Source organism: Furipterus horrens, unplaced genomic scaffold (assembly GCF_987537825.1).
Source record: "Furipterus horrens unplaced genomic scaffold, mFurHor1.1.pri manual_scaffold_6, whole genome shotgun sequence".
NCBI lineage: Eukaryota > Metazoa > Chordata > Mammalia > Chiroptera > Furipteridae > Furipterus > Furipterus horrens.
Window position 1 is genome coordinate 16774783 of NW_028327176.1, and position 18316 is coordinate 16793098.

General features: G+C 41.1%; 1 protein-coding gene and 1 pseudogene across 1 annotated transcript in view; one reads left to right on the forward strand and one right to left on the reverse strand.

Moving 5' to 3' along the window:
* The window catches only part of SELENOI (selenoprotein I), a 43515-nt gene extending 41080 nt beyond the window's left edge, over positions 1 to 2435 (reverse strand). The window contains exon 1 of the mRNA XM_090281067.1: positions 2259 to 2435. Coding sequence (XP_090137193.1) covers positions 2259 to 2315 — 57 coding nt within the window. The 5' untranslated portion in view covers positions 2316 to 2435. The remainder of the gene's footprint in view (positions 1 to 2258) is intronic.
* Positions 2314 to 11611, forward strand: LOC150005762 (mitochondrial import receptor subunit TOM22 homolog pseudogene; annotated as a pseudogene).
* The last annotated feature ends 6705 nt before the right edge of the window (positions 11612 to 18316 follow it).

The window sequence follows — 18316 nt, forward strand, 5'->3', positions numbered from 1 at the left end:
CAATTCCAGTTAGACACAATCCACTATGACTTTTTCAGTTATTCATTCACTCCACCAATGTGCACAGGGTGCCTAGCATGCACAGTAGCACAGTGCTCAGGCCATGGTGGTCCTCAGACAAGTCTCACCACTTGGGCATCACAGTCTAATGGGGCGACACACTAAAGAAGTAATTCCATAAAGAAGCAATGGGTACTATGAGAGCACAGTTAAGGGGAAAGCAATGGTTAGAGAACGCTTCTCTGAGGAATTAACATTTAAGATGTGAAGATGAACACAAATGGGGAAGGAAGATATAACAATGAAGACCTGGGGAAAAGGGGGGATGGGCAGATGGCTACTAAGGCTAGGAGAGGCAGACAGTGGGTGGCATGATGTGAAGCTGGACATAAACTAGGACCAGATCATTCAGAACCATGTTATGAATTTTTGGACATCATTCCAAGAGCAGTAAGAAGAGAGTGGAGGGTTTTAAGCTAAGAATGGCTGTGACCAGATACTTTTTTTTAAAGGTCACTACAAAACACAGAAAAAGGACTGAAAGGGCAAAAGTAAATGTAGGTGAACAACAATATTAAGAACTGAATTATAACCCAAAGTATAAAATAAATATCCATGAATTCTTACTAACATAAATGACTGACTAAATAAATATTCATTGGGAAGAAAAGATAAACTTTCCATGCAGAATTCCAAATATAAATAATGTCTCTATTCGGCCCTCAAGGTGGTAGAACCTACCTCTCCATTCCGTAAATGTGGGCTGTGCACAGTGACTTCCTTCCAAAGACAGCAACTTTACAAGCAGAAACCTGCGAACACTGTCTCAGCAAGGGGATCAAAGTCAACATCACGAATGATACAGAATGAACTCTTCATAGGATACAATGAGTAGAGCACTTCACCTCTGTAGCTTTCCTCCCCAAAACCCATCACTCTCAGTCAACCGTGAGAAAAACATCAGGCAAGTCCCAACTAAGAGATCGACAAAACAACTGACCAGAACTTCTCAAAACTATCAAGATTATCAAAAACACAAGTTGAGAAATTGTCACAGCCAAGACATGATGCCTAAACAGAAAAAAGAATCTTAGATTAAAAACTAATGAAATCTGAACAAAGAATGGACTTCAGTTAATAATGTGTACATTAATTGTGACGAATGTAGCATACTAATGTAAGATGTTAGTAATGGGGAAAACTGGGTGTGGAACCCATGGGAACTCTGTACTATCATCACAATTTTTCTCAAAATCTGTACTAACATATTCTACAACTATTCTAAAATAAAAAGATTACTTAAAGTGTATGTAGAAAGTGCAGTAATGGAACCAGTGTCCTAGTTCAGGATAAAAATGAAAGAACAGAGCATCTGGTCATTCACTGGCTGATGGGTGGGGCAGAGGACTCGGGACTAGAGGTGACTACCCAGATTTCAGCTTGGACCACAGGACGGATAGAGGAGTCATTCATTCACTGGTAAGGGAGCAATGACAATGAGCCAGATTCGGAGGGAAATTTAATCATTTATTGGCGGCCCATTATATGCCAGGCACTTCTCAAATTCTTATCATTATTTTTCACGGTAGACACTATTATTTGGCCCAAAGCCAAATAAAGACATTAGATTTCGTTATCGCGTTTGGTGTCGGGTTCATGTGTAATCCAAAGCCCGCGCTCTTTCCACTACCTAGTCCCTTCCTGTGTACTCTCACTTCATCGGGCGGCCCAGGCGCCACAAGCTGCTGCCGAGGAAGCCTTTTCACTGGCATAAGTGGAGTGCATCAGCAGTATGGCCTCGGCAGTCACTCCCTCTTCCCGGGCCTCATCTGCTAAATGGTCATCTCCATTTCCGAAGTTGTATACAAGAGAGGCGGGTAGAAACTCATTAAAGTGAAGACAATTAAGACCACAGACGGGACCTGTATCACCTCTCAGGGGGCTAAAAAATGATGATGATGATGATGATGATGATGAAGTAAAGAAGCAAAGGGGATTCTCTCGCTCTAACTCTCGTCCAGCAGTCGCCTAAGGAAAGGGCGATCCCCGGGTGAGGGCCGAGTCGGGGCGACGAACCTAGGGTGCTCTCACGCACCCCGACCCCAAAGCCCTAGAACTCGCCAAGATCCCTGGAGAAACGCCCGCCAGCCGGCCCTGAGCCACGCGGCACAAGGTGACACGCACCGTGCCGGCTCCCCAGCCGCCAGGGAGAGGCCGGGACGAGGGGGGAACAGGAGCGTCCGCGGGGCCCGCGCTACCTTGTACTTATCAAAGCCAGCCAGTTGCTCCGGGCTCACGTAGTCGTAACCAGCCATGACGACCCGAACACCGAGCAGCCACTCGGCAGCCACCCTCCACGACAAGATGCGGAAACACCAGCACTGTTTAAGCAAGGATGGGAAGAACTGGGCTGGTAATATTGGTAAAGGAGCCGAGCTCCGCCTACCACGCATGCGTATCCGCCTCGGCCACTCTGCCACCTCCCAACGCGCAAGCGCCGCCCCCACTTCTCCCCGCCCACCGAGGGAGTCCCTAGCCGGCTCACGCAGTCCGCCCCTCAGGCCGCCGAAGCCCAATCAGCGTGGACAGAGCAACACTAAGTCCCGCCTACCAGGTCTCCTCGCCTCTTCATTCGTTAGCGTCAAAATTGGTGAGCTGTGGTGAGGAGAGAAGGGAGGTGAAAGGTCAGATTCCTAAGGGGCTCTGCCCATAACCCCTCGTTAAGGGGGGGGGTTACGTGGTACCCCAGCGTATGTAGAAGTTTAGGCTGCCCTTCTCATCTTGGAGTAGAGTAATTGCATGCATCCAGTTCAACAGTATCTCAGGCAAGAGGGCTTAGTTCCCTCAAGCCTTGATGGAGCAAGAGAAGTAGAAGAGCAGCGAAAGCGTCTCTGCCCAGCCCGCTTCCAGCATGGGGGCGCGCAGCGCGCTGTAGGCGCTTGCTAAACGTGACTTGACCTGGACGGAGAAGCTGGTGAGAGGCTTTTCGCAGTCGATTAAAGGGGCGTGAAAGCACCGGAGTCAAACCTCTCGGGTCAGGGTTATGAACCTTGGACAGCCTCACCACACTGCTGTATCAAAGTGCTCCAAGTTAAGATAGCTCTTGTCTCCCCACTAGATAAAAGCTGGCCTCTTGAGTCTCTAGGGCCAGAGACTTAAAAGCGTTTGAAAGAAATGTGTTTACATAACTGGGGCCAGTTAATTGTAGAACGAAAACTAGATGGATGACTAGTGTATCAACCTACTAATAAAATTTAATAATAGTAATAAAATCAAAATTCAAATTACCTAATCCAGGATTATTACAGGTATCCCCCACTTTTCAAAAGTTCAGATTCGTACACTTCACTTTTAGGAAAGACCTACGTTAGTACAGTTGCCCTCAATAGCGTTTTCATTGATCATGCTTAGTTATAACTGGACAAAAAAAGGGTCCACTACTAAACTTGACAAGCTCAGGAGAGGCCTGCAAGGTGGGCCTCACAAACTCAGGCTGAAAGGAACCACATAGGTGGTCCAAACATAGATAGTCATGTCCTAGGCCTGTAGTTTTCTTGACAAAGGTCAATCTTTACCTTAAATGACCCTGTCTGCTGTCTTTTTGCATCTGAGATAAGATACCTTGAAAGGTCAGAGTATATCTCCTTTTCCAGACCTTTCAGAGCACACCCACTGTTAATTTGTTCCCCAAATACCATATAGATATGCTGTAAGTGGCAATTATTAACTATCTGGTACCCACCAATGTAAAAGTAATAGGTGACTCCCCATTTTACTTTTTATCCAATCCCAGAGATTTCTCCACTTTGCTTTCTCCTATCCCATCAATCTAACACAAGTGGGTTTCACATAACCCTCCTTACGCCTCCTCCATTGATTCTAATGTATGAAATAAGCTGCAAAACTGCCATTCTTCAGAGCATTTTCTCAATCCGTTGAGGTTTTGCTTCCCAGTAGTTGTCATCAATTTAGCTCCAATAAACTCATATAAAGTTCTTACTACGTTTGGACATTTCTTATGTTGACATACTGTTCTTGAGATGTCATAGACACCTAACTCTTGTTTATATCAATTAGCCTATAGTAAAATTAGTTTCAGTTTTATGTGTTATTTGGCATGATTTGGTTATTCTGGGAGTCTGGGAACACTTAAAATTTTTTCCATATAGGTTAATGGTGATTGGTTTTCACTTTACACCATTTTATCTTATGAAAATTTTCATAGGAACGTTCTACTTTTGAATTAACAGGGAAAACCTGTAATTCCACGGCTTAGAAGTGGTAAACCGACATGAAATGAGGTCTTTGGTATTGAAGGCCTCTACCTAACAAACAAAACTTCATAATATCTCTAGGTTTCTGAGAGAAGGGTAGTTATTTTGAGATCCCTTGTGTTCCTTACATTCATTCATAGAACAGATACCTATTGTGGGCTCAATATATGCCAAGTATATTATTATTTCTGCACATCTTGTCTTCCCTTCTAAAGTATAAGATTCTTACCAGGTAATAGATATAATACCTGGTACATGATAGATGGTCAATAAACTTTAGTGTCATTTAGGAATCTATGATCAGATCACCCTATGAGTTACTTTCTGTAGAACCTCTTTTTCACCCACAGCTTCTTCTATATCTTAAGTTTTCCCATGCCCCATATCCCGGTGGCTTGCAAATAATACACAGTCAATATATTTTGTTGAATGAATGAGCAAAGACCTCTTTGATATTCTGTGAAGTGCCCAGCTTTGTGAATGCCATGAGAAATGTAAATCTCCCATTAATTTAAGAAGAATATTGGCTCTAGGGAAGGGAAAACTATGAAACCACCCCCTTGGACATAAAAGTATTTCCTTTATGCAGGTACTGTATTTAAATCCCTTCTGTGTACTGATAAGAAAACTGGTGGTGGTGGTGAAATTGGACCTCAGTTCTTGAGTTCAGCAAAGAAAGAATTCAGAGCCAAGAACTCAAATTGTAAGAGAAACTTTATTTAAAGAGTTACAGAGGTAGTTGAACTGAGCCAGCTGGGCTGCACAGGCTCAGGATGCAAGCTACAGAGCAAAGGAAGGGCCCTTGGAGCTTAGGGGAGAGAAGGGCAAAGGTAACATGGGGCAGGGACATGGGGAACAGAACAGAGGGAAAGAGAAAGGCACAGGCATGCTCGCGAGAGAGAGCACTGATGTTCTTATGTCAACATTTTCAAATGATTTGTAATATAAGACCTGTGCCTACCATCTGAAGTATAGATTTCATACCTGTAAGATATATTTTAATTACCGTAATTGTGAAAAGCATAAAATGTGGCTTGAGTACAACCTAATAATAGTTAGCATACTGCATTTACTGCTAATCACTTCAGATGTAAGCAAATCCAAAATGACATTTCTGATTTTGTAAAAAAAGAAGTTTTCTGTCTGATATTTCCTTCAAAAACAATTTTTTAAGAAAGAGCAGGTTTTAATTTTGTGAGAGCAGTTACAGTGTGCTGCAGAAGGTTGTACAACCCTGATCAATTATAGGTCAGTCTGAGAATTTCTGATGTGCTATGAGGAAGGAATAAAGTCACAGATCTGGTCATTTATTTAGGCCCTGTACATCCTTGACATCCTGGTGTTGAAGATGAGTGACTATTTTTCTTTTATAGCCTGTTTCTCATGAGCATGACTGTTAAAGAAAAGCATTGTTTTTAAAAATTGACTTCAGGACAAGTTTTACATTGGGCAAAGTCTTATTTTCAGCATTCTGGTAATTCTGGTAGTGACCCAGCACCTGTATTTCCTGAGCAGAGAGAGAGAGAATTGATACCTCTCCTACATACACATCTTAGTCCTGCCCCAGAGTGGAAGCAGAACTCTAGATAAACCAAGTCCAAATCATTCAGATAAGTAGCCATAGTGGCATCACGCCATCATGTCTTTCCCCTTAGCCCTGTTTGCCTCATCTAATGTCAGGTATGCAGATACAACTAAATGTAACTACTATTCTTTTTATGTAATTATCTCAAGTTGAACATACAGCTACTCAAGGAACCCCATTTTTGAGTAGGGAACATTTTTGTCTTTATGAAAACAGTGAGATGTTTGGAGTTGAAATCAAAGGTTTTGGTGGAGGAGAAAGGTACTAGCAAAAAAAAAAAAAAAAAAAAAAAAAAACTAAGAGGAGCAAGAGAGTGAGAGATACCGCTGTGATACATTTTCCTACATGAATCCTCAAAAACCTGGGGCAGGGGTTGAGTGAGACAAAGTTGCCAACATAGATATTTACCACATAAGGCTTTGAGATCTTCCTTGATAGACTTAAGACTATACACCCTGCTTGACCAGAACTCTAGCAGGAGCTGGCTCTACTCTTAGGAAACAAGGCATACAAATATGAAACAATGTATAAAAGTAGCAACTTCGTTATCTCTGTCATGTATCCTTGCTGAACATTAGCTGTGTGCCAAATCCAGATACCATGTGAGAGCTTGGAGATATAAAGTTGAATAAAATGTGAAACCCAAGCAAGGAGTAGTTATTACTGCATTCTGTAGTACTACCAGATGCCCTGGATCTTCATAGATTCTCTCTTTCTCCCTTCCTCCCCTCACTCCTTCTCTCTTTGTAAAAAATTTACTGTTAAAATGTGAGATATTTTGTCTCAGAGAGAGAATTGACTTAAAGCCAGGAAACAAATGTTTGAAGTCAAAAGAAAACTCTCTAAGTAGGCTTTCATATCTCACTGGGATTGATTTAATATTTAGATGAATGATGTAGAAGGCGGGGCACAGAAACAACTCTTTGAGCACGCTAACCCTTATAGTGAAATATCTGTAGGCATACGCTGCAAGAAAACACTTTAAATGAAGCAGATATCAAAGCAATTCATTGCCACATAACAAATAACTCAAACTTGGTATCCTAATTTGCTCATAATTCTGTGGGTCAGCAATGTGGGCTGGACTTAGCTGGGCAGCTCTACTGGCCACAATGGTCATTTTTTCTTTTTTCTTTTTTTCAATTAGTTTAAGCAGTTACTTTTTTTCTTTACTTTATTTCTTTTTTTTAAAGTATATTTTATTGATTATGTTGTTACAATAGTTTCAATGTTTTCCCCTTTGTTACCCTCTGTCCAGTACCCCATTCCCTCCAGAAATCCCACCCCCCCCTTAGTTCATGTCCATGGGTTATGCATATACATTCTTTGGCTTCACCCTTTCCTGTATTATTCTTAACTTCCCTCTGTCTAGTTTGTACCAATCAATTATGCTTCTTAATCCCCGCACCATTTCCCCATTTCTCCCTCTCCCCCCTCCCAACTGATAACCTTCCAAATGATCCCCATACCTATGATTCTGTTCCTATTCTGGTTTGCTTAGTTGGATGTTGTTTTTATTTTTTAGATTCAGTTGTTGATAGCTGTGAGTTTGTTGTCATTTCAATGTTCATAATTTTGATCTTCTTTTTCTTAAGTAAGTAAGTCCCTTTGACATTTCATGTGATAATGACTTGGTAATGATGAACTCCTTTAGCTTTACCCTATCTGTTGCCCTGGCCATCGTTCCCAGGGTGGGTGGGTCTGCAGAAGTTCTAGGACTGTGGGGGCCCTTTAAACAAGAAGACTCTGCTGAGAGACTGGCAGTTTCTTCCTCTTCTGACTGGCCTGCACAGTCAGAAGCAATGAGGCTTGATTTTCCCTGGTGCGGGGACTGTGAGCTGTGTGGTCTGTTCTGGTGCTGGGAACATTCCTCGGGTGTCCCTTCGACGCTTTAAAACATGTGACTGTGCTTTCCGCCAGCCTGCCACCACCACCACTGCCGCCGCTACACCTCGTCCTCTCCATCCTGGCTCCACCCCTCCTACCTGTCTGGATGAGTATTTCTTCTTTATTTCTTTGTTTGTTGGACTTCCATGCAGCTCGATTCTCCAGAACTTCTGATTGTCTCTAGTTTTGAGGTAGTTGTATTCCTTCTTAGTTGTGAAGGGAGACGCAGCTAGTCTGTCTAGGTCTCCATGTTGGCCAGAAGTCTGGTCATTATTTCAAGAGGGCATAAGTAGAAGCTACAAGATCTTTCAAGGCCTAGGCTCAGAAGTCACACAATGTTACGTCTGTCTAACTCTACCAGACTAAGCAAATCACAAGGCCAGCCCAGATTCATGGGAAGGAAAGTAGATTCCATCTCTTAATGGATGGAATGGTAAAGATACCTGGCAATGGGGTGCACAGATAGGTTGGAGGAATTATTGCAACCATCTTTGCAAACAACCAACCACTTCGGATTAGCTGCTGTAACTAAAAGGCAAGACAGTAAGTTTCATCAGGGGAAGAGACTTCGAAACCTCCAAATTACATTTAATTTTTTTTAATTTAATTTAATTTTTTATTTTTTAGAAAGAAGGGGAAGAGAGGGAGAAACATCAACGTGAGAGAGAAACATTGATTGGCTGTCTTTTGTATGCGCCTCAATTGGAGACTGAACCTGCAACCCAGGTATGGGCCTTGACAAGGAATCCAACCAGTGATCTGTGCTTTACGAGATGACACTCAGCCAACTGAGCCACACTGGCCAGAGCACGTTTGATTTATTTTAAAGTAGTCAGGAAAAGAATGGCAAAAATAAACTAAAACAGTACAAAAAAATCCTTGTCACAAGGCCTTGTTTAGTCAACAGAAGCCGTCTCTTGCTTCCACACTTCCCACTCACTCTTCAGCCTTCCCCAGTCTGGTTTCCAACCTCACCAGCTCCATTGAAGTGGCTGCTTCAGGCTCCTGCACTACTTTGCCAAATCAGATGGACACTTTCAGATTTCTTATTTGACTTTTCACCAGCTTACACTGCCTACCATCATTTCCTTGAAAGTCCCTCCTCCCTTGATTGCTTTGACTTATTCTTGTCCTGTTTTCTTCTTTCTCTGATCCCTCCTCGCAACACACACACACACACACACACGCACACGGTCTCCATGGAATGCCTGGCTAACTCTTTCTCAACCTTCAAAATTCACCTTAAGTTTCATTTCTTCCAAGAAGCATTTTTGGTCCCAGTTCCTAACCTTCTCCGACCCACCCACCCTTACTAGAGTCAATGCCGTTCCTCTGTGCTCCTACAGCATCGTGTGTGTACCTCTTTCTTTGTACTTACATGTTATGAAATTATCTATTTTCTGGACTGTGAATGTCTTGAGGATAAGGACCTCAGCTGTATACCACTGAACCTAGCATAATGCCTAGTACTCGATAAGCCCCTAGTGAGCTTTTGTTGAATTAAATTGAACTGTGAGGAAATAAAGAAATACATGTTGCTGTCAAAAACAAGTGCTAAAAAACTCTTTCTATTCATGGATCTAGTAATCCCATTTTGGAAGAATATTCTTCCAGGAAATAATCTGAAATAAAAGGATCTTTGTTCTGAAGATCTGTAAGGAGCCATATTTATCCTCAGATAATTGCAGAGGGAACGTGCAGGCCATCAAAATGCCTACAGAACTAAGAACCCAAACTGTAAACTATGGTAAGTCAATGTGATCAAATATACAGTCATTAAAAAGAGAAGTGAGTGGGTTCATAAAACATGGGGGAAACTCCAGAAAATAACAAGTGTTGACAAGGATGAGGAGAAATTGAAATCCTTGAGCATTGCTGGTGGGATTGTAAAGCTCAGCCTCTGTGGAAAAAATTTTGACAGTTCCCCAAAAAGTTAAACACAGTTAACACACGACCCAGCAATTCTACTCCTAGGTATATATAGTCCAGAACTTATATGTGAATGTTTATAGCAGCCTTAATCATAATAGCCACAAGATGGTAACAACCCTGATGTCCTTCAACTGATGAATGGATAAAGAAAATGTGTACATCTGTAAGTGGAATATTATTAATCCATTAAAGGAATAAAGGATTGATACCAGCTACAACATGTGCAAACCTTGAAAACATTATTCTAAGTGAAAGAAGCCAGACACAAAAGACCATATATTGTATGATTCCATTTATATGAAATGTCCAGAAGAGAAAAATATACAGAGACACAAAGTAGAAGAGTGATTACCAGCCAGTAGGGGTGAGGAGGGTTAGGAATAGCGACTACTAGGAGTGAGGTTTCTTTCTGAGGTGATGGAAATGTTCTGGAAATAGTGGTGATGGTTGCACAACATGGTGAATATACTAAAAACCATTGAACTAATACCCTTTATAAAGGTGAATTTTATGTTAAGTGAATTTTATCTCAATAAAAACACAAAATAGATTATTCGTGTTACTATTAAAAATAAAAGCATAAAATAGCACATATACATGAGCATACTTCTTACAACCAAAAATGTGTCTAGGCATGCTCTCCTTGTCAGGAGCACTCTGTGCCTTTCCATCCCCCCCCCCCCCCCCCCGCATGTATTACCTTTGCTTTCTCTCTCCTGAGCTCCAAGGGCCTTTCTTGTGCTTCTGTAACTTGTTTCTTCAGCCTTTGCGGCCCAGTTGGCTCACTGCTATTACCTCTGTGACTTCCTAAATAAACCTTCTCTTATGATTTGACAAAAGAAGTGCTGATAACCAAGGGAAAGACAGAGGAATGTCATGAATTGGGTGTTTTTATGAACTTTTTATTATTTTAAGGTGCTCCAAGTTAGTCCTTTTAAAGGCACACCTACAAGAACATTATAGCAAACAGCACAAAGCTAAAACTGTAGAACTCTAACTTCTACAATATGGTATAAAACTATAACGTTCAATCATTTTATAAAGTAGGAGAGGACAAATTGCTGTGTTAATAGGATAACCTAAATGGAGAGGTGGTCATAAGGATTTTATGAAAGTATCAGCAAACTATTCATATTGGATTTCTCTTTCTGGTTTGACATGAGATAGAAATAGGAAAAGCTAAAGGTATAATTTGAGAAGTAAGCCTTGAGGTACCCCCCAACCAGTTCCCTCTTGAAAATAGTACGTAGGTAACCAGCAGAAAGTGAAATAACAGCTTCTGTAGAGAAATTTGAAAGAATGAAGGCATTAAGATAGACTCTAGAGCCCAAATTGCTACAAAGGAATAAGGCTTGCAAATAAGAACATCAGTAAAAGCCAAAGGAGAATAAAGTAGGATAAAGCACTTTTATAGATAATTTGAAAAATCTCATCTTTTGTTTAAGTGCTTTACATTTATATGTGCTAGAAGTAAAGACTTTCCTTTTAGAAATCAAAGCCTAAGTGTGTATTAGAAGAAATCGTTATCTTGTAAGAGAAGGCATCTGTGGCTGCGATACCTGGCCGGGGCCCTCGTTCTCCAGAGGAATTGCTCTCAAAAGTGACCGAGAAGACTGAGGAGGATCTGGATGAGGATGACAGGAGCTAGATGAGACCCTGCAGGAATCTGACAGATATTCCCAGAAAGAGCCAGGTTCAAAGCCAGGGCCACTTTTGACCTCTCCCTCTTTGTGGCTCAAAACTTGTCCAGGTTGTCTGGTTCAGCCCTGGGAGTTGAGGCCACTTCCTTTAAGCCCCTGGCTCTTCCTGGTGTCTTCCAGATGGAACATCTGCAAATACAGTAACTGCGGCATCTTAGGATCCTTCTAGAATCCAGCCCAGGGTTGTCAGGAAGAATGCTGGGGCTCTACCTTAACTTCCTGGAAAGATCTAGACTGTTACTGCTATATTTGAGCTGTCTTGGTGGGAAAAATGTGAAATTCAGTCATGTTTGAATTGTTGATCATTTTGGATTCCTTTTGTTTTTATTTTAAATTTTAATACATTGATCTATTTAAACCTGGTGAGAATTCTCCATACTTTATCTTACAGAGAGAGTCCCCACTCCACCTGTGCCTTCTACGCTGTCCTGTCCTAGGTCTTCTGCAGACCACTCCTCCAGCTATGGTCACCCACCCCTTTCACTTACTTGCTCCAAACCTGATGATCCCCCTCACTCTCCCATCGCAGGGTAGGAGCTGATCAGCCAGTGAGACAAATGTACCCAGACCATTGATAACGCTTTGTTTTTCACTTTGGAATGGAGATGTTGGGGCAGGACATGCACACAATGTGAAACTGAGCTAGCGCGTTACAGCTATAGGGTAAAGCAGCCCCTGGCAACTCCTATGTGTGTCGGGAAGGATGAGGGAGGGCCCATAGCAGTGTCAGCCACACGGTCGGGCTGCCGTGGACAGAGCAGGAGCTCATTTCCTCTTTACATCCTGGCTGTTAGCACTGTCTGTGTGTGTTAAAAATAAATAAATAGCCCCAGCTGCAGTGGCTCAGTGGATTGAGCGCTGGCCTGCAAACCAAAGGGTCCCAGTTTGATTCCTGGCCAGGGCACATGGCTAGGTTTTGGGCCAGGTACCCAGTTGGGGGCGTGTGAGAGACAACCAATCTCTTTCTCTTATACAACATCAATGTTTCTCTCCCTCTCTTTCTCCCTTCCTCTCCCTCTCTCTAAAAATAAATAAATAAAATCTTTATAAATAAATAAAAATAATAGAAAAGTCATCAATCACTTTTTTGTTTTTAAATATTAGAATGATTCAATCTAGATAAAAAGAAGGTATCTGTGAAATATATAATATACATATTATAATATAATATATAAATATATAACATATTATACATTGCATCCAGAAACTTATCTTTTACTAGAAAAAAAGCAAAAGGATTGATCAATATGCTCTTACCAGTCAAGACCAGGAAAGTTCTCATCCCTCTATCCATCACATTCAGCATCATTATCCATTTTAACTATAATATAGAGAAAGTATGGCCTGGGACACCTGCATGCAACTTTCTGAAATTCCTGGAACAAAAAAAGAAAAGATGAAATTCCAGGGACTCATTTGGAACAACTGATTTTCTTTCTGCGGCTTCTACAGCTGAAGGGTTTCATCACTGTTTCTGCAGACTTTGAAAAGAAATATCCACTGTTGGAAAGAATTTCTCAAGCATTGCTGTATTTCACAGGTAAGTTTGTAGCTGGAAAAGTTTATGAAATTCTGGCTAGCTGGTTAGGGACATTTTGCCTTAGTCTATAGAAGGGTTAGGACAAACCTGGCAAGCTTTCTACCATAATGGAAACAAAATAAATCATCACCGTGTTCCTGAGTTTACAGGACATTCTGTCATAGTTTCACTGAGTAACCAATGCCAATGGTGTGGACATCTCCATCTGCTCACCAATGGCAGAAAGAATATATGTGTGTTACTTTGACTAGCATGTTATTTCAGGGAAACTTGAGTAACTTGAGAGAGGAGTTCAGGAAGATGACCCCATAGAGTTTTATGAACTCTAAATAACATACCATAGACTCAGAGCGGCACGAAGAGGCAGCTCATCACCAGGTCCCAGACTGGCCACTGGGTGGCATATATATGCAGTAGATCTGAATAGCACTGCAAAGACTTTGAAAGGGGAACCCCAGTTGAAAACACAATCCACAGTAGGTTGGTCAGAAATTGTGACCTGAACCAAACCAGGTCAATTGCCTACTAACAGAAAAATATCAACATTTTCCATAGGGTTTAAGCAAGATCCATGGTCTCATAACATAATATCCAAATGTCCAGGATACAGTCCAAAATTACTTGGCATATAAAGAATTAGGAAATCTCAACTGATGTGCCCTGACTAGGGATTGAACCCATAACGCTGGCATATTGGGATGACACGCTAACCAACTGAGCTCCCCAGCCAGGGCCAGAACTATGCTTTTAATGCCTCATAAGAATGTCTTTATACATGTGTCATGGGATATGTATGTAAAAATGTCTTAAGTATATGCCTACAAATGAAACCGGAAAAGCCGGCGCTTGTGCTGTCACTAGCACAACCAATAAGCAGAGACAAGGATTGAATCTTTATGGGCGCTTTATTCAGATGGTCAGCTACCTGAGAAGACAGTGAGTTTGTACCCTAACAGACCACCTTATATTTAATTTTAAACTGACCCTTTTTATAAGGAGAAGAAAAGTGTAGGCAAGGGGTTTGGAATTCAGGGGAAAAGTTATTCAGATAAAAGCTGCAGCATTCTTTCATCTGTGTCCTGGGCAGTGGTCTCTGTGTCCTGGATGATGGTCTTTGTGTCTTGGGCATCGGTCACCCTGGAGTACAATGGCTCAGGTACCATCTTGATCGCTTGCAGTCCTCCTGAGACACAAAGGTGGAACTGCTATGGTTTTCTAGAGTCAAGGTGAGTCATACCTCCGGTTCCTGAAATAATAGCTTTTTGTATACATTGATCACTGAGCTTATTAGCTGTTAACCTAAAACTAAAATTTTCCAACAATTGAGTTCTCCATCAGTTTCACTTCTTCTGGCCTTTGTGGTTTCTTTCTTTTTTAAGGAATATAGGTTTAACCTTATTATAATATTTGCCCTGAAATTTATCAAATTTAATATTCTTGGATTTCTATTTGTGATGGGTGACTCAAGAGTTGAAAAGTTTTAGTTTTAGGTAATAGTCAATGAGCTTAGTAATTAATGCATGTAAATAAAAGCTATTGTTTTAGAAACTGAAGATATGCCCCACCCTGACTCCAGGAGGCCACAGGCAGTTCCATCTTTGTGCCTCAGGAGGACTGCAAGCCAGCAAGATGGTATCTCTGAGCCATTGTGCTCCAGAGACGTCCCCTGCCCAGGACACAGATAAAGAATCACTTGGGCAACAGATGAAAGAATACTATAGCTTTTTATCTGATTAACCTTTTCCCTGAATTCCAAACTCCTTACGTACACTTTTCTTCTCCTTATAAAAAGGACTGGTTTGATTCCTGGCTGGTGTGGCTTAGTGAATTGAGCACCAGCCTATGAACTGAAAGGTCTCCAGTTCAGTTCCTGGTCAGGGTATGAGAAACACTCACAATAAAATACTGGGACACAGGACTTGAGTAGCAAAATGAGGCGTTCATTCAGGAGTCTGCAGAGTCGGGCACATAGCCAGCCAGGGGCATGCACACGCCGACAAAATGGAGTTGACTTTTTTTATCCTAACACGAGTAAACACCCCCTTCTCCCCCCTCCTCTCCTCCGTTTTTCCATGCTGGATACACCGGAGTTACACTCTAACACAATTAACTAAATTAACTGAAGGTGATAATTAACTCAGGGTGATCTGATTATAGGTTTGTCTCCAGCTCTTCTTTGAAATTTCCTTATCTTGTTTGCTGGGCTGTCTAGCTACATTTTCCCATTTCCCAGAGTTTGGTGATGAATATCTTCCCCCTTTTGATCTCAGATATCCTTTGCCCTCAGAAGCATTTCTGCTGAGCTGCAGAATGCCCCCTTGCTGACTTATAAGTGTGCTGATACTGTAAACTCTGGCTCAGAGACCCCCTGATTCAAGATTTAATTACATTTGCCATTTGCTGCTAATTATTTTCTGCGGGTTTGGGAGTCACCATTTCCTTGCCCCTTACAAGTGCACATGACTGGGTTGCAGGCCAGGTCCCCCCGATGGATGTACCTGTTACACACTGATGTTTCTCTTCCTCTCTTTCTCCTTCCCTTTCCCTCTTTCTAAAAATAAATAAATAAAATCTTTAAAAAATAAAAATCAAAAAGGTTGGTTTGAAAAGGAATGTAAGATGTTCTGTTAGGGTACATAACCCTCCATCTTCTCAGATCTCTAGCCATCTGAATAAAGTGCCCATAAAGATTCAACCCCTGTGTCTGCTTATTGGTTTTCTGGTGGTGACAGGCAGCACAAACACCAACTTTCCCAGTTTCAATTTTACACCTCCAAAGTTATAAAATTATTTTATAGATGGGTCTAAATAGATAGGGAATGTTGCTCAACAGATACTTAAGTTTATTTAGATTTGGTAGCCTGAATTATACGTTAAAATCAAGCAGGCTCACAGATTAGAGGATTTGAAATTATTTTATCTTTAGGAGAAAAATTCTGTTCTACTCTAATATCCTGGTCTTCCCTACATCTTGTAGGAATCAAAGAGAGCATCAGAAATTCCAAGAGTTTCTTCAGCTTCTCTTAAGTTGTGCTTTTGAGCAAATACTAGAACATAAATGCTGATTCAGGGTATTCAATACTATCCCAGAAAGCAAATATGGGATCTCATTTTAGGATCCAGAGTTAGATGCTTAAGTCATATGAGACCTGAAATTCTTGCTACTCGTTCTGAATCCCTTTATACCACCTTTGTAAATGTTTCAATGTCACAAATATCCTTAGTTTTTATGAAGATATATATAGCACCTGGCTTTGTGTTAAAGTGCCTCTTAATGCAATATACTTCACAGATCATGCATTTCTTGGCATCTGATACTTCTTTTTTTTTTTTTGGCATCCAACAAATTTGAACAATTACTTTGTGTCTTAGAGCATTCTGTGTCACCCAAGGACTAGCTGATTGGCTGTATAACTGGGTCAATGGCTGTGCACTTTCCCTCCTCTTTGCATGCAGTTGAAATACTGCATTTCACAGTACCTGTCATGGTCTCTCTGCCCAAATCATATTTTGGCATATGCACCAAGATACATTTAGTCTTGGGGTCAGTGTGTTCATTGACACATGTGTGAGAGTTCTCTTTTCTTGCCTCCTGATTCCATTTTAAGTGAGGTTTCACTTATTAATTTTCATAAATACAATACGATCTTTTGCATGTTGCTCTCATACCCTTGCAACTTTGCCGAACTTTAATTAGCTCTGATAGTTTTGTAGTGGATTCCTTAGGAGGTTCTAAATATAAGATCATATCATCTGTGAGTAAAGATAATTTGACTTTTATTTTCCAATCTGGATGCATTTTAGTTCTTTTTCTTGGCTACACCCTTCAATACAATATTCCTATGACCTGTTTTGCTGCTCACAGGCACTCTGATTTCTTGTGGATCTCAGCTGAGTTCCAAATGGTATTCATGAGGTGACTTCCCAAGGACAACTTAATTCTTCTCCACACACTTCCCATAAATACCTATCTGTATATTATATTTATTTCCTTTCCTCCTTGAGAAGACTTTCTGAAGCACTGTCTTCCTTGTAGAATCAAATTCTATCTTACATTATTTTTAATTCATTTTTGTAGCCAGAGGTTTCTATTATTCTATATTTAAGTTGCTCTATCTTAATTCCCTCTGTCTGGATTCCCTAGACTCAAAGTCAGAAGACCTGCCCCTTGGTCTTCTGGGTCTGCCATTTACCAAATCAATTTCCCCTCTTTGCTCCTTTTTCTTTTCTGTAAAGTAAGAGAGTTGAGGTAGATGATACCTCAGCTAAAGTCCCTTCCCACTCCAACAATCTATCACTTAATATTTCCTTTTTATTTATTTTTGAAAATATTTTATTTATTTAATTTTTAGAAAGAGGAGAAGAGAAGGGAAAGAGAGGGAAAGAAGCATGTGTGAGGAAAACATCAATCAGTTGCCTCTCTCATGCTCCCAACTGGGGACCTGGCCCACAATCCCGGCATGTGCCCTGACAGGGAATCAAACTGGTGACCTTTTGGTTTGCAGGCCATGTTCAATCCACTGAACCACATCAGCCAAGGCTACCATTTAATATTTCCAATAACTCAGTGCCATATCAGGTGGAAGGAAAATAAGAAGTTAGGAAAGGTCGGGCTACCTTTATTCTTTAGTAACCTATTAATAGTTTACTTAGTAAAAGAAGGTTTAAGAAAACCTGTTGGGATATAGGCATACAGATAAGAGAAACCTGGATTGCAAACCTTTGTTATCAAAAACCCCAGTTGACATTGCCTGAAGGGATCAGAGCACAAAGGAATAGAAAGGAAACTTTCTTTGACCAAGGTGCAGCTTGGAGCTCAGAGAAGTTGTCAGCAAGGGTAAAAACTTACTGGTTTCAAAATACCATTCTGTATGAAGAGGAAAAAGGGCAATAGCCTTACAGTTGACCTCGGACTTGGGAGTAGGTAGATGGCAGCAATAAGTTCCTGTTTGTCTGAACCCCACCCTAGGCCTATGACCTGAGGGAGCCGTATGGGTACTTCCTGAAAACTGGTGACACCTGGGCATGACTAAAGGACTCTGAACATGGCTGGTGCATGAGAAGGAAGTTGAGACTTGATATTTTTCTTAGGGTTTTTCATCATAGAATACAAAATGGAAAAATACAGAAAGGAAAAAAAAGGTACAAATCCTACCATTTAGTTACAACCGAAAGGATGAAGCCAGTGCCATTTGCTACCATGGCACCATTTGCTGAGCAGGCCTATGACCTTGTTAAACATAAACATGACTGCCATTTCACTCTTCTGAGCTTGTGTTCCCAGGACTGGAAATTACTGGAAAGCAAGAACAGAATGAGACTAACCAACTAACTGCTCCCTACTGCCACAGGCAGAAGATAACATTGGAATAAAATGCTGCCTCCTCTCGTGTTACAA